Source organism: Mesocricetus auratus, unplaced genomic scaffold (genome assembly GCF_017639785.1).
Source record: "Mesocricetus auratus isolate SY011 unplaced genomic scaffold, BCM_Maur_2.0 Super-Scaffold_100008, whole genome shotgun sequence".
Classification (NCBI taxonomy): domain Eukaryota; kingdom Metazoa; phylum Chordata; class Mammalia; order Rodentia; family Cricetidae; genus Mesocricetus; species Mesocricetus auratus.
The window spans coordinates 79,072,109-79,087,360 of NW_024429192.1; the positions used below are offsets into that span (position 1 = coordinate 79,072,109).

At 55.4% G+C, this 15,252-nt stretch overlaps 1 protein-coding gene and 1 long non-coding RNA gene across 2 annotated transcripts; one reads left to right on the forward strand and one right to left on the reverse strand.

Moving 5' to 3' along the window:
• Positions 1 to 298: 298 nt before the first annotated feature.
• Positions 299 to 6,762, reverse strand: LOC121142026. The gene is made up of 3 exons (XR_005879041.1): positions 6,358 to 6,762; positions 849 to 972; positions 299 to 643 (listed from the first exon to the last, which is right to left on the reverse strand). It is a non-coding gene; the product is annotated as an uncharacterized LOC121142026 (long non-coding RNA).
• A 119-nt stretch (positions 6,763 to 6,881) lies between these two features.
• Positions 6,882 to 14,949, forward strand: Lfng (LFNG O-fucosylpeptide 3-beta-N-acetylglucosaminyltransferase). Its single transcript, XM_005079974.4, has 8 exons — positions 6,882 to 7,392; positions 11,325 to 11,373; positions 11,751 to 11,850; positions 11,959 to 12,112; positions 12,237 to 12,322; positions 12,629 to 12,794; positions 13,621 to 13,706; positions 13,856 to 14,949. The coding sequence occupies exons 1-8, from the start codon at positions 6,964 to 6,966 to the stop codon at positions 13,920 to 13,922; spliced, it is 1,137 nt and encodes a 378-aa protein (XP_005080031.1). The 5' UTR covers positions 6,882 to 6,963; the 3' UTR covers positions 13,923 to 14,949.
• Positions 14,950 to 15,252: the final 303 nt, after the last annotated feature.

Sequence of the window (15,252 nt, forward strand, 5' to 3'; positions counted from 1 at the left end):
AGGGTTACCAGTTTGGAAAACTTAGTGAGATCTGTTTCAAAACAAAAAGTGAAAAGAGAGATAGGAATGTAGCTTAGTGGTAGAGCGCCTTCCTAGAATTTCCCAGTGAGGGGGTGGGGTATGACTCAGTGGCAGAGTAACTGCCTAGAGTCGCCCAGTGAGAGGCTGGGGTGTGACTCAATGGTAGAGCACCTGCCTAGAAGAGCAAGCATTTGCTCTGCATGTTGACGCCCTAAATTCAACATGTAGTACTTACTACTAAGTCATATATAAATAAAATGAGAAGGAGCAACGCCAGACAACTTTACTGAGGAAGAGCTGATGGTCAGGGAGACACTCACTCCATCACTTAATAAGCAGCATCTCATTTGAGCAGAGACTCTGACCTCAGCTACCACCTCCAGTCCTCAGCCTCCTCCCACTGCTCCTGGGATCCTGTTCCACTGACTGGGCATGGGGTCACGACCAGCAGGCTCCAGTACCACCGGACCCACCCCTGCCCACCCGTGGCAGCTGCACAAGTTGGCCATTCTTAAAGAAACAAAGGCTGGCTGGGTTGCGGTGGCTCTGGCGTCTCCCTCGAGGGTGTCTGGCCTCTGCAGGATGTCAGGAAGTAGATCTGGTTGGTGGTCAAACTCTGTCACTGGAGATTGCAAATCACATTAAGCCAGTCAGCCCCCATCCCAGCTGCCCTCATAGGGTCATAGGGAGGTCCAACCACCAGCCCAGGCAGGGATGATCCGGCTCAAGGCAGATGAGTTCTCCCCCTGCTGCAGAGCCCGACACATGTCTCCTTTTCTCTCTCAACCCCTGGGTCTGAGGGAAACCCTTGGGAGCCTGTGTAATACCTGTGGTATCAGTCTCTGTGCAGAATACCCAAAGCCTAGCCTCAGGCACTGGTCCCATGTGCTTGCCCGAGGTCTGTGTCCTGGGCCAGCTCAGAGCAGGTGGCCCTGCCACATCTTCTTACTCCTAAGATTCATGGTTTGGAGGACAGAGGCAACAGAATGACTCCTCAACCCACAGCATGTGTGTATGTCTGTTATCCCACCCGCCTGTCTCACACATGTCCATTACTCATAGAGTAAATGCCAGGCTCTGCTCTAGGCATGGGCTGAGCCTCGACAGTTTCTGCTCTCATGGAATTGACATCTGGCACTTTTGCAGATATCCATATCTCTCCCTGGTGTCTGTCCATCCATCCACATTTACCTATTCTGTTGCTCATACATACATATACACACACACACACACATACATACATACATACATCTACCCATCCATCTTCCCACCCATCCACCTACTCCATTTACCCATCCTCCCACCCATCAGACTGCCCATCCATGCACTTATTCTCATCCATCCTCCTACCCATTCATCTATCCGGCCACTTCATCTACCCACTCCATTCACTTACTCTTCCGCCCACCCACCTACCTGGTTACACATTAATCCATTCACAATCCGCCTAGCCATACCATTCATCCACCCACTGTCTGTCTGTCCATCTTCTACCCTCTATGTATCATGCTCACTGAGCCCGATTTCGTGCCAGACCTGGACAAGGAGTAAAATGTTACCCTGACTTCAGGGAGAAGGACTTAGGTATTCTCATTCACATGGTAAGCACCAAGATGAGGGGTGACAAGGGTTGGGAAAGGGGTACCATGTGGGGCCTGTCAGGACACCCTAAGCCAGAGTGCCCTCTGAAGTCTTACCTAAACACCCAAAGGGACCAGGCTCTGAACCACACTGGGGCCCAGGAGCAATCACACAACTGGGTCCCTTGAATTGTGCCTGCACAGCACCAGGGTAGAAGGTGCCAGCTGTGTCCCTCTTACAGGGTGAGTGAAACCCTCAGCCTGCAGTGATCTGGGAACTGGCCCAGGACCACACATAGTTTGGGCAGTGATGAGCGGTGCTAGGCAGAGCGGGAAGATGGGTGGGTCTGAAAGGGGACGCTCTCTCTTGCAGCTGGAGACTGTCTGATCTGTTGTTGGGTAGTGCCCACCCAGTGTCCATCTCAGCTGATGGCATCAGCTGCTGTGCTATTCCTACCCTTGTACACATCCCCCACACGCCTATATTCCTGCCTTTAAACTCAGTACTTGGGAGGCAGAGACAGGCAGATCTGAGTTCAAGGCCAGCCTGATCTACTGAGCTAGTTCCAGGACAGCCAAAGCTGTTATACAGAGAAACCTTGTCTCAAAAAACAAAAAACAAACAAACAAACAAACAAAAACACCAAACAGATTCCATGTAACCCAGGCTGGCCTTGGTTCTCCTGTCTCTGCCTTTTGAGTGGTAGACTTGCAGGTGTGCTCATCACCATGGCCAGCCTCTCTGAGCTCTGCTGCCCTGCTAAGGCAGGCTGGTTCCCAGACTGCCAACTCCAAGCAGTGATCAGTGCTGAGCTGCCTTGGATGGCTTCCTGCAGAGTTAATGGCTCACTTATTGAGTCTCCATGAATCTTCCCAGGACCCTGCATGGGAGGGCAGGCTGCTATAGGAGACTCAAGACACCTGGAGAGCAATGGTCAGCAGATGGCTGGTTCCAAACCAGTCTCAAGAGACTAGTGGGGCAAGGGAAGGACTTTGTGAGTCTGACTTCAACTGGAGACCCCTGGTTCAGCCTACAGGACAACTGTAATCACTGAGGACACAGCTTTGTTCCTCAGCACACCAGTTTCAAATAATCCTAAACAGCCACTTGGGCATCTACCAGACAGGGACCAACAGAGTGCTTCAGGAAACAAAAGCTATGCCTTGCGTGGGAGGCTCAGGCTGGCACTCTTACTTGCTCTGTCACCAACTATGTCCCTGTTGGCAATAAACAAGGAAAAGTTCATTTTGGCCACTTAATGAAAGCTGTGACTCAGGTATCACATTAGGGGACATGGAGGATTGAGATAGAATCTGACAGAGGACAATGTGGGATTCTAATCCTGCTCCATGAGTGGAGGAAAAGATCGGACAATGGGTCCAGATTGGAGGGGAGAGAGCAGACACGGAAAGCAACGGGACGGTGGGGACAGGACTTCTGCAGAGTCAGAGAGACAACTGCGACTTTCTCAGGGTGCTGCCTGCGTGACAGGTGAATGAACAGTGTCTCTGGAGTGCACGTGGTAATATCAGTACCTGGAACCCAGATGCTCTCCTTTTGGTGTCCTCTGTGACCTACTAACCTGCTCTCCAGCTTCAAGGTTAGCAAAGTACCAGGACTGTAAGGAGAGGGAATGAAGCTGAAGCCCAAGACCTCACAGTCTCAAAATAATGTGGTCATTAAAAAAAGAAAAAAGGTAAAAAGAATCTAGAAGGTTGGCTTAGTAGAGAACCTGCCTAGAGCCAGGCGTTGGTGGCGCATGCCTTTAATCCCAGCAATCGGGAGGCAGAGGTAGCGGATCTCTGTGAGTTCGAGGCCAGCCTGATCTCCAGAGCGAGTTCCAAGACAGCCTCCAAAACAATACAGAGAAACCCTGTCTCGAAAAACCAAAAAAAAACCAAAAAACAAAAAACAAAACAAAACAAAACCTGCCTAGAATCTCCCAGTGAGGGTCTGGGGGTGTGGCTCATTGGTAGAGTACATACCTACAACCCCCCCACCTCCAACCCCCACCTCAGGGACTGGGTGTGTGGTTCAGCAAGCATGGAGACCACTACCATCAGCAGCAACAACAATAACAAAACAGGAGTAATATCATCCTGCGGTCACAGATGGGAATACAGAAGCTAGACAGAGCAAGGTCACAGGTCCTAGGCTAAAGCTGCTAAGCAGTCCCTCTGTGATCTTGTTCTCTATTCTTCTGCCTGGGCCTGGGCCTGGGCCCGGGCCTGGGCCCCTGGCCCTAGAATCTCTCTTCTCAGGGTAGTTACTGAGGACCCCAAGGGGCTTCCTTAATGTACTGGCCTTCTCTCTCCAGCCCCTCATTTTCTGTACTGGAATAAGTGCCCTACCCTCCTATTTCCAGTGGGTCCCTGAAGCAAGCCTTGGGGTCCAGGGGAAGGGTATGTATTAGTCAGAGCTGGGCGGAGGAAGCAATAGGGAGGCTAGCCAGTCATGTCTCCCTCTGGTTTTCAGGCCTCATGGAGTAACCATGAAATTCCATTCTCCTGACAGCAAAGACACTGAGTCACTCCAGCCAGAGCCTGCAGCCCCCACAAGAATGCTGTGAGGCTTTGACCTGCCATTTTCAGACCAGCAGCCTCAGCCAGAAAGGGGCTCCTCACTCCCCTCCGCCCAGCTTCATGAACATGGCTGACGGTCTCCCCTGCTCTATTGCACACTGTACCAGCCCCTGTCTGAGCATTGGCTTGCTTTCTTTACAATGGGCACACTCCTCACTCTTCCTGGTGTGTCAAAGCCACGATAGTTATGAAAAATGGGGAGCCTGGAGGCTTGGTCCTTAGGGGCTTGAGGGAGTCCCAGGTCTGGGATGGAGCCCCACAGAGTCTGATGTACAGCTAGGACCTACTCAGGTGGGTGTGGAAGGCAAGGCTAATTCCTGCTAGTTCTCCTCCCCCTCACAGACCTGCTCACTAAAGATCCTTGCCCTTGGCTTAAATTGAAGCCTTGAAGAAAGTTGGTGGTGGTGGAGCTAACAGGCCTGAGTGGTTGAGAAATGAAGACTGGAGGTGGGCTAGGACTGCCACAAGACACAGGGACACCAGGACAGTATTGGATTCACAGGTGACGGAAGAATAGTCTATTCTGGGGGGTGGGGGTATCAGAACAGGGCCCAGGCTGCCATGTGATCCAGGGGAGAGAATTCAGACAGGAACCTCATCCTAAAATATTTGGATGGCAGATAGACAGGGCTTGGTGGTGGGAAAAGATCAGCTGAAACTAGCATGGGTGGGTTAATGTTTGGAGGGCAGCCACCAGATGCCAGGTAGGACTTCTTCCTGCTTGTCCTAGAGGGACTGGGCTCTGACAGACAGCAGGGGGAGGGGTTTACAGCCGGAGGTGACGCCATGGGAGACTTGTCACTCGGGCATAGCCAGCACCATCTGCTTAGGCATCTGCCTACCAGAGGTGGTGTCTCCTAATTACCTGGGGGAGGGGGCCAGAGAGAGGCCTGGGAACCACTATATCCCACTCCCTCCCACCACAGGATCCTCAGAGCAAATGGACCACAGATCTACTCCTGGGGCTGGCTGGGAGGGTGGTGAAGGAGCCTGGTTACACATCAATTCAATGTCATTGTATTTCATTTTTGAGATAGTGTCTCATGTAGCTTAGGATGGACTCAAGCTCACTACGAGCTGAAGAAGATCTCGCTCTGACCTCTTATGGGCATGGGTCACCATACCCACTTCTATTTGGTGCTGGGATGGAAACAGGCCTTCATTGCATGCTAGGCCAGCACTCTAGGGACTGGCGGGTAGGTACATCTCCAGCCCTTTTTCACACTAGGAGAGGGTGGCCTGATATTCACTATGTAAGTCAGGCTGCCTTTAAAATCTCAGTGTCTGTTTTGGGTTAACATGCCTGTCTTCAGAAAGCTAAAAAAAATATTTATTTATTTATTTTGAGGGCAGTTGTGTGTGTGTTGCTCAGGTCAAATTGCATGTGTGGAGATCAGAAGACAACAAACTTGATTCTTTCTGACCATGTGGGTCCTGGGAATGAAATTCAAATCCGCAGCCCAGGCAGGAGTTGCCTTTACCCACTGAGCCATCTGGCCAGCCCTTTCAATAAGTCTTTTAAAGAGTACCTGATTCAGCCTGGGATCCAGCCTTATGTTGGCATTCTTAGAGAGACAATAAGAGAGTGTGGTATATAAATAACTAAAAATGCCACTCCAGTGTTAATTATAAGTCCTAGGGAATCGGCAACAGAAGGAACAGCGGTTTATCCGTGGTGGCAGGGTGGGCTCAGACTTCCCTTGGAGGGGGACGCGGAAACTGAAGCCAACCAGACCCAGGGGCAGCCAAGCGGAGAGCCGCCCCCAGCTGCGCTCCCGGAAGATGCCGCGGGCTCGGGCTCGGACCCTGATCCCACTCCGGGGACCCTTGGCCACTTCCGGACCCGCAGCCTCTCACCCTACCATCAGGCGCGCATTCCTGCCGCCCCCGCTCGTGCTGGGCGCAGGCAAGGCCCCCGCCCGTGGGAAGGGGGCCGTGTGCCGGGGAGGCGGGGCTGGGAGGGAGCACAGCTGGGTCACATCTGGTCGGAGTGCGGAGGAACCAAATGGAACAGAAGGTAGCCTTTCATCCCTTGAGGGAGAGGGCGGTCTGAGCGTCTCTTCGCCACAGGGCGCCTGAGGTTTTCGGGTACCAATCCCAACCATATAGGAACATAATGCCAGGACTGGCCTGCTGAGGGGTGTGTAGAATTTGGTTACATATACCTTCTTACCTGAACCTTAGTTCCGCACCCAAGGCACATGTGCCAGTCAGTAGGGGCAGCCCAGAACCAATTGCTCATGGACACCCCGCAGGCCACCACTTTGGCTCAGTCAGCACGGTCCCCAGGGAAGGAAGCCCGCTCGGGGACAGGAAGTGCATATCGAGAAGCTAAAGATGTCGCCCGCGGAGGAGCACGGGTTCTATCACCCAGGTCCCAGAATCGGGGTGGGGGTGGGGGTGGGAGCGCGTCCCTCCACGTGCAGCCGCGGTGGGCGTTGCTCAGCCTGGATGTCGCCTAGAGCAGCTCAGGAGGGTGACACGACGCGAGCCGGACGTGCTCCTGCGTAAAGGGGGGCTGGTGCCGTGGGTACCCCAGCTGGGTTGTTCCCAGTCCGCCCTCCCCCCCACTCCCCACTACCGGTCTATGTCCCACGTGGGCGCGAGAGAACGCCCTAGAGGCCACGCCCCAGACTAGCAGCCAATAAGCGCGAGGGGGCGTGACAGACAGGGGGAAGTTTAAGAGCGCTTGGAGTTAGAGGCGCGCAGCTGGACCGGGAGCTTCGGGCAGCCGGACCAGCTGGCACTGGGAGGGCACAACGTGCAGCAGCCGGTCACCATGCTCCAGCGCTGCGGCCGGCGCCTGCTGCTAGCGCTGGCGGGCGCGTTGCTGGCTTGCCTCTTGGTGCTCACCGCCGACCCGCCGCCGGTCCCAGTACCAGCAGAGCGTGGACGGCGCGCGTTGCGCAGCCTGGCCGGCTCCGCTGGGGCGGCTCCGGGTCCTGGGTCCAGGGCGGCCGCGGAGCCCGGAGCCCTTGTCCGCGAGGTGCACAGCCTCTCCGAATACTTCAGTCTACTCACCCGCGCGCGCAGAGACGCGGATCCACCGCCCGGGGTCGCTTCCCGCCCCGCCGATGGCCACCCGCGTCCCCCGGCCGAAGTCCTGTCTCCCAGCGACGTCTTCATCGCGGTCAAGACCACCAGAAAGTTTCACCGCGCGCGTCTCGACTTGTTGTTCGAGACCTGGATCTCGCGCCACAAGGAGATGGTGAGACCTCGCGCGGCCTGGGCAGGAGGATGGAGTAGGGATCCCTCTGTGTCTATAGCGGCTCTGGCTGCATAAATAGCTTTGGGTCTATTTGGGAAGCAATAACACCAATCCCTCCCATTCCAGCCCGGCGTGGCTGCTGGGGCCCACTTTGCCTTACAGCTTGGAAGGCCACCCCCGTTGCCAGAGTCACCCCAGACACATGCTCTGGGTCTGGATGAGTAGCCTCCAGCTTCGGATTGACCTTGTGATGATTCCCCTAAACACTGGAGTGAATGATCGTATTTGTTCCCAAACTTTTACGAACAAATAGGCTCAGTAACCATCCTGAATCCCTCCACTCTAAACTGATCCCTTCCTCCTGGTTAGAGGGTACTTCCCCTGAAAGTGAAGGAGGGGAAGACATAGCACCCCTGGACCAGATATAGTGAAGGAAATAGGGTGCTGGCTTTCCAGGCTTGTGCAGAACCTTGTCTTTTGTAGCTGAGCTCCCCCAGTTGGACGTCAACTTCATGCACATAATAAAAAGACACACCCCACTTTGAAAATCTCCCTGGAGGCTACCGCAGGACCGTTGGGGCGGGGAGAGCAGAGTGCATTGCAAGTGTGTGTGTGTGTGGAGAGGGGGTGGGTACTTGGTGTGAAGATGAAGGCTCATTTTCCTTCCTGCTCCAGCCCCAGGGAGCCAGGGCCATCAGGCTTGGCTAGGCTCTGTTTTAGGACAGAGTGGAGGTTAAGAGGACAGGCTCCTATCTAGTCTTAGTCAGAACCCCACAGCATCCTCCAGAGAATGAGGCGTCCCTTTCCCAGGGGCTCAGCAGGCCTTCGGGAGGGGGCAGCGGGGCCCATGGGTTTTGTTTGGCTGCGGTGCCGTTAGGATTCCCAGCGCTAGGCTGCTCTCACGCCGGCCCCTTGGGCAAGGCAACAAAGCCCCTTTCTCCAGCCGAGAAAGGCGTCGCCTCTTGTGTACAGCTATGCGCTCCATGGGAACCGTTGGCTGGCGTGCTGGCCACTCAGGTTGCCTGGTGATGAGGGGGCCTCTGTGTCCTCCCCACAACCCTGAATGACAGCCCTCGTGGGGCACGATCTCTGAGCCAGGGCACCCCCACCCTCCCACTCCCGCCTTCAGCCTTCCTGCTGTGTGATATTGGATAGCATCTAACCCCCTCTGGGCCACCACCAGTTCTGAGAAACTCATTTTGTGATTCGGGCACTTTCTCTGGCAGAGAGGACCCAGAAGAGTCACAGTTGGGCTATGTGGTCTGGAGAAAAGCCTAGGGCCCGGAGTCTCTTGCTTTCTGAAAAGGGAAACAATTGTCTTTCTAATAAAGTATTATAAAGTGGACTATAACTTTGGAGGCTTGTGTTGATCCCAGAAGTCATTCATAGCAATGACTCAGAAAAGGCTGGATTTACCTCCATGGTCAGCTCATGTGCACATGGCAAGCAAAGCCCCTCTTTTGGTGTGCTATGGACAAGGGTCTTAGGAACCTTGTAGCAAAGGGTGGGCTCTCATGTCTGTTCAGGGCAGCTGCAATTTGGTGGGAGGTGAGAGGCTACATTAGCCCCAGTTGGGTATGAATGGAAAGAAGGCTTCCTAGAGGGGGGGGGGTTCCCATCTGAACCAGAGTCATATGATCAGGAAGGACAATCTTGGCATCAAGTATGATTGTGGGATTGTACAAAAAAGCAGGTAATCTTTGGAGCCGCTGGTCAGTGGGGGACAGGAGGGACCGCCTGGCCTCTGGCCTGCTTGCTCCTCCCCCACCACTAAGGAGTGCGCCAGGCTGCAGGCTGCCACCGCCACAGCCACAATGGCTGGGGCAGAACTTGGCATCCTGTGTTTCTTTGAATCTCGGCTCCAGGAACAATGCTGCTTCCTGTGTGTCTCTCCCCCATCCCCTTGCCCGCCCTCGCCAGTTCTGTTGCCCTTACTGCCCTGATGGCCCTCCATGGGGAAGTCTGAGGGGGGCTGGGAGGTGTGGGTCCCTGGAAGGCAATACTTCTTCCCAAGTGAGTGTCCAACCCCACAATCATGCTGGTGTCCTCTCTTTGCTGTATACCGTGGAGACGATGGTACGCACCTCCCAGGAACACTAGGGAGAGGAAGATCCCATGCCTAGACCTTGGCTCTGCACAGGCAGTCTGTGTACCTAGGGACTGAGAGCTACCCACAGGTGCAGCCCCTGCCCCTTCCTCTTCTGATTGCCCTGTATTGGGGGGATAGCAGGCGGAGCACCCTCTTACTCCACAGCTCTGCCTCTCAAAGACTGGCGGGCCTCCTGCAGCCCCCCTCCCAACTGAACAAAGGTGACTTTAATCTCCATAGCCTTGGGCTGGGTTTTTAGGACACCATCGAAGCGCGGGAGAACAGGCCTCTCTCTTGATCTCATTAAGAAAGCATTTTCCCTTTAATCCAGCAGCAGCGTCTGCACAGGCCGGCCCGCTGCACCTCCCACGGCATTCCTGGGCTGAGATGCTGGGGTGCAGGGGGGGCTGGGTGCGAGTCTGTGCGTGTGGGCTGCCCCGGGTGTCTGCAGAGCCCTGGAAGGAGAGGCTCATGCTTGCAGATGATAGAGGTCTCTCCTTTCGCTCTCCTCCCTGGGCCTCACTGGAGTGAGCATCTGGGCATTTGGTCAACCTGGGCAAAGAACTGGGCCTCCTCAGGGCATGGTGTGCCACCCCATCAGGCCTGGGGTAGTTAGTTCCTTGGGTAGCTGAGTACATGCTGACCTCCAGGCTTGCACACAGCCGGTTTCTTTGGAACTCTTGTGCACAAAAGGAAAGTGAGGATTGTTGTTGCAGGGGGCGGGGGTTCGGAACAGGGACTGCAGCCTCTGCTCTGAGCATCCCCCATCCGCCCCGGGGTTGCACCCTGCCATGCCAGGGTGCGGCAGGCGGCACGCGCTGGGCGGGCCGGCGGAGGAAGGAACATTCCTTCCCGTGTGCTGACGGGCCCAGGCGGGCGCCGGCAGCTCCTGGCCCCGCCCCGGCGCCCCCCTCTTCTTCCGCAGAGTAATCCTGGCAGGGGGTGGCCCTGTGCCGGGCCAGGTGGAGTCTTGGCTGTGGCCTTGGGCAAGGCTCTCAGTGAGCAGGGAAGAGGTTTCCTCTTCTAAGCTGGGCTGACTGCTTGGATGCTTTACTGTGGACCTGGGAACACGAGTCCTTTTCTGCCACCACCACAGTGACCTCTCAGAACCTGGCCGGCTGCTGTGGCTGGGGGAACCTGCCCTAAGGGCACAACAGGAGGTCCAGGCCAGAGTACTGCATGGCCAATGGCCTTACCCATACCCCGTGTATAGGACCTCTTGTCCAGCCGGCCCAGTTAACCAGGCCAGCTGTATGGAAATGACAGCCGGGCCACTCCTGCTTAACTCGGCAGAGTTAAGGCCGGCCCAGCCCAGGACAAAGCTGGCGGACAATGGCTGGTGATTCATCCTCCCTCCGGGGCCCTTTGTCTGCCAGGGCTTGGCAGCAGCCCAGCAGAGGCCTTTGTCCCCGACCCTAGTGAGTGAGGCTCAGCTTCCCAAAGCCGACCTCCTCCTCCTGTCCCCCACTCCCTCCCACAGCTAGGAAAGCCTGCAGGCTGGGCGGGCAGGCAGGCTGTGTCAATAAGGGTGTGTGTCCCGCCAGGTGCACAAGTTAGCTGCAGCCCGTTTACCTGGCTGGTGGGTGGGGCACCCCACCTGGCTCGTGCCTCCCAGCTGCCTAGGGTGACCTTGGGCCCAGCTGTCTTGAAGTTGGGGAGTGAGCCCCCCTCCCCTGACAGCCCAGCTGCCACTCACCCTGGACACTTGAGCACATGCTTTATGTGCAATGGTTGGGGGGGGGGTCGTGTATAGACCTACAGTTGAGGGCACTCCAGGGTGCTTTGGCTGTGACTCTGGTGGAGGACTTGGAGCTGCAAGCTCAGTTCCTATCTCTTCTTCCAGACATTCATCTTCACCGATGGGGAGGACGGAACTCTGGCAAAGCTCACAGGTATGTTCCAGGCTTGGGGCAGGAAGAGGTGGGCTTGGTGCTAAGCAGATTCTTCCCCGGAGGCACCCTGGGGCTCAGAGGTCATCAGTCGCCCAGCTAAGAGGCCAGTTTACTCAGCCGGTTTGCTTCATGCCCCGCCCCTCCACTGCCAGGGCTCCGATTCTTATGCAGAGGAGCCCCTTTCAATCTTCTGGGGACCCTTTGAGTCCTGCAAGCAGCAACAGGTGGCCCAGTACTGGGGGAAAGCTGGCTGAATGAATGGGCAGGGGCGGCTACTCTGGGGAGGAGGGTCGGCTGGGTGTAAGGTCTGAGGCAGTTGGAAAGGAGCCTACTGCCTGTGCTGCCCAGGCCTGCTCACAGCCCTCCCCTGTCCACAGGCAATGTGGTACTCACCAACTGTTCTGCGGCCCACAGCCGCCAGGCTCTGTCCTGCAAGATGGCTGTGGAGTACGACCACTTCATTGAGTCTGGGAAGAAGTGAGTTTCTCCCTTTCCCACTGTCTTCCATCCATGCCCCTTCCCTGGCAGCCTGGCAGACCTCCCACCCTGGCTACAGTCCCTGACAGCATCCCGTCTTGTGTTCAGGTGGTTCTGCCACGTGGATGATGACAACTACGTCAACCTCAGGGCGCTGCTGCGGCTGCTGGCCAGCTATCCCCACACCCAAGATGTGTACATCGGCAAACCCAGTCTGGACCGGCCCATCCAGGCCACAGAACGGATCAGCGAGCACAAGGTGGTGAGTATCTCCCATCCTGCCTTAGTTGCACACACCCTGAGGAGTTAGGGAGGGGCTGAGACACCTCTGCAACCTGGGATCCAGGAGTCTCACGACAGCCATTTCACTCCCCTCCAACCCCTAGCGACCTGTCCACTTTTGGTTCGCCACCGGAGGAGCTGGCTTCTGTATCAGCCGAGGGCTAGCCCTAAAGATGGGCCCATGGGCCAGGTGAGTGCCCCCTGCACGTGGAAGACCACCCACACAGTAGGGTGTTCACTCGTGGTCCTGGGTGCCCTACGCAGGGACTGGCTGGTTGGGCTATCCTCCCCCAGCTGCCCACTTCTCTCCATTAGTGCCCAAATGCAGCTGTGTTTACAGCCGTCCCCGATACCTCTGCCCTGACTAGAGTACCATTGGGTGAAATTCTTTGGCATGGAAGAATTATGGTTCATAGAGGGAGCCCAGTTTGGGAAAGTGTTGTCCAGCCTCTCCGAAACTGCTGGCTTCAACCTCCACTTATTGTCCCTTTTGCAGTGGGGGACACTTCATGAACACAGCCGAGCGCATCCGGCTCCCCGACGACTGCACCATTGGTTACATTGTGGAAGCACTGCTGGGAGTGCCCCTCATCCGGAGTGGCCTCTTCCATTCCCACCTGGAGAATCTGCAGCAGGTGCCCACCTCCGAGCTCCAGGAGCAGGTGTGCATGCATCCCCAAGGCCTGGGTAGCCAAGGAGTGAACACAACAGGGACGGGAGGGAAAGGGCACCTCCAAGGAAGGGACAGTTCTTATTTATTTATTCGTTTATGCTTGGTTTGTTGAGACAGTTTCACTGTGTAGCGGAGGCTAGCCTTGAACCGGCGATCCTCTTGCTTCAGCCTCCTATGTGCTGAGATTCAGTTGTGTGCCGCCACACCTGGCTCAGCGTCCTTTAGGGATGTATGTGTGTATGTTTTCACTTATTTGTTTATGTACTCAGAGATGGGTCTCAGGTATTCCAGGCTAGCCTTGAAGTTTATTTGTAGTTGAGGATGACCTTGAATCCCCCTGGGCTAGGAGTACAGGTGTGCACCCCCACACCCAGTTTATGAAGTGCAGGGGAAGGAACCCAGGGCTTTGTGTATGCTAGGCAAGTGCTCTCCTAATCGAGTTGCATCCCTAGCCTGGGGTCACTGTTTTAAATACGGGTGTCAGAGATACCCAATTTTCAGGTGTCACAATCTATACTGAGCTGCTAGCCCAGAGCTGGGGCTGGAGCTCAGTGGTAGAGCACTTACCTACATGTATGAGACGCCGCAGTTTAGTCTTCAGTTCCTCAAAAACTAGTAAAATAGACTCTTAAATCTCTCGTCCTGCCTTTTAAGAGGCCCCACCTGCCTTGTCTTGTTCATGGCTGCAGTCCTCACCCTGGACTTCATCCTCAGATGGGCAGAGCAGGTGTCCTTGATCCAAGGGAGAGCAGAGGGAATAGCCAAGCAGGCAGGGCTGCCACCCCTCCAGCATCAATCCACTGTTCCCGATGCAGGTGACCCTGAGCTACGGCATGTTTGAAAACAAGCGAAACGCAGTTCATATCAAGGGACCCTTCTCGGTGGAGGCTGACCCATCCAGGTAAGGGCTTGACGAGGGTCACCAAATCCGCCTAAGCATCCAGATTACATAGAGGGGTCCCTAGGAATCCCACCAGTGCTGTTGGGACTGCCAGAGGGTGCGTGGTACCCGAACCCTACACAGACCAGTCTTCTGCTCTATCCCTACAGGTTCCGCTCTGTCCACTGCCACCTGTACCCGGACACACCCTGGTGTCCCCGCACCGCCATCTTCTAGCAGCTGTGGCTGAGACCCTGTCCCTGGGTGCCCCTGGTATCCAAAGGGCCCAGGGACCCCCGTTGTGTGTCCTGGCCTTGGTGTACAAGGCTCTTCAGGGCTGTGTATATGTGTGTGTGCCTATATTTGCGTGTTTGTGTGGTGTGCCCACCCATGTTGCAGACTGCTGGGCAGTCGTGTTCTCCAGGGAGTGGCATGTCTGTCCCTAATTATCTTTTCTACACTCTGAGAGCCACTCCCGGGGCAGTTCTGTGGGATCTGTGTTTGGATCTCTGCAGTGGGGGGTAGGGGGAGAGGCATCAGGGTGCACCTCGGGGTACATGGGTGCCACCTTATAGCACAGTCTCTAAGTTAGGGTGTCTACCCGGAATCTTCCCTGTCAGCTGAGCCATGCCCAGTGCTAGGGAAGCTGGTTTGGGTAGTAAAAGGCCTGGGCCCCTCCTTTTGGCCTGGGCACCGCTAGTGGCCATTCAGGTGAACGGTGCCTCCCTCCCTACCCTCCAGGGTGGGGGTGAAGTCTTCATCCCTGCCCCTTGAGATCCTATCTTTGTCTCCCACATGAGGGGGTTCAGAGCTATAAAATTTATCTCCTCTCCTTAGTAGAGAGAAAGTCGCCCATAGTGGGTGTTTCTGTAAATATTGTGACAGTATTTTTTTACTGTGCTGTTTCATGAGATGGGAGGGGTGGGTATGAAGGGGGGCGTGTTTTTTGGGTGGGCTGGAGAGGGTCTTATTTTATCTTTTCTGTGGATCAGAAAAAAGCAGAAGCCAAACAGGCTTGGTCTTTGGAACGCTGGGCCATGAATGCCTTTGTACTGTATTTATGCCTTCCAGTATCTGGAATCCTGCTATCCCCCACTGTCCTCCCCAAGGCTCACCTCACCTCACCCCTACCCCATGGGTTGCGTTCTTTCTGCAAAGACCTTAGCTAGGCAAGCTATGATGATAAGGGAAAAGCTCTCAGGGAATTAATGTGTTGTTGCTATGGTGATGTCTTTCCTCTGAATAAAGGTGCTCTTTGCAGCAACACGAGGGTTCTTAGTCTTGCTTGGGAGTTGGGTCTAAGCCACCTGTCTATCAAGTAACTTCAGGGGACACTCAGATGAGGGCAGGGGAAGCTGACTTATGCCATGGAGAAGGTAGCTGGTAGGAATCCTATGTGCTGATACTGGGGAGGGAAACTTGATGTCAAAACTGATGGAGTGTGACCAACGTTTGTCACTGGTGGGTAGGCACCGTGCTGGGAGGTGGGGGCAGCACTGGAGGTAGCTGCTTGTTCGGGTCGTGGTGCTAGTGTTAACATCACTTGTGATCGTTAGGAGTGCAGACC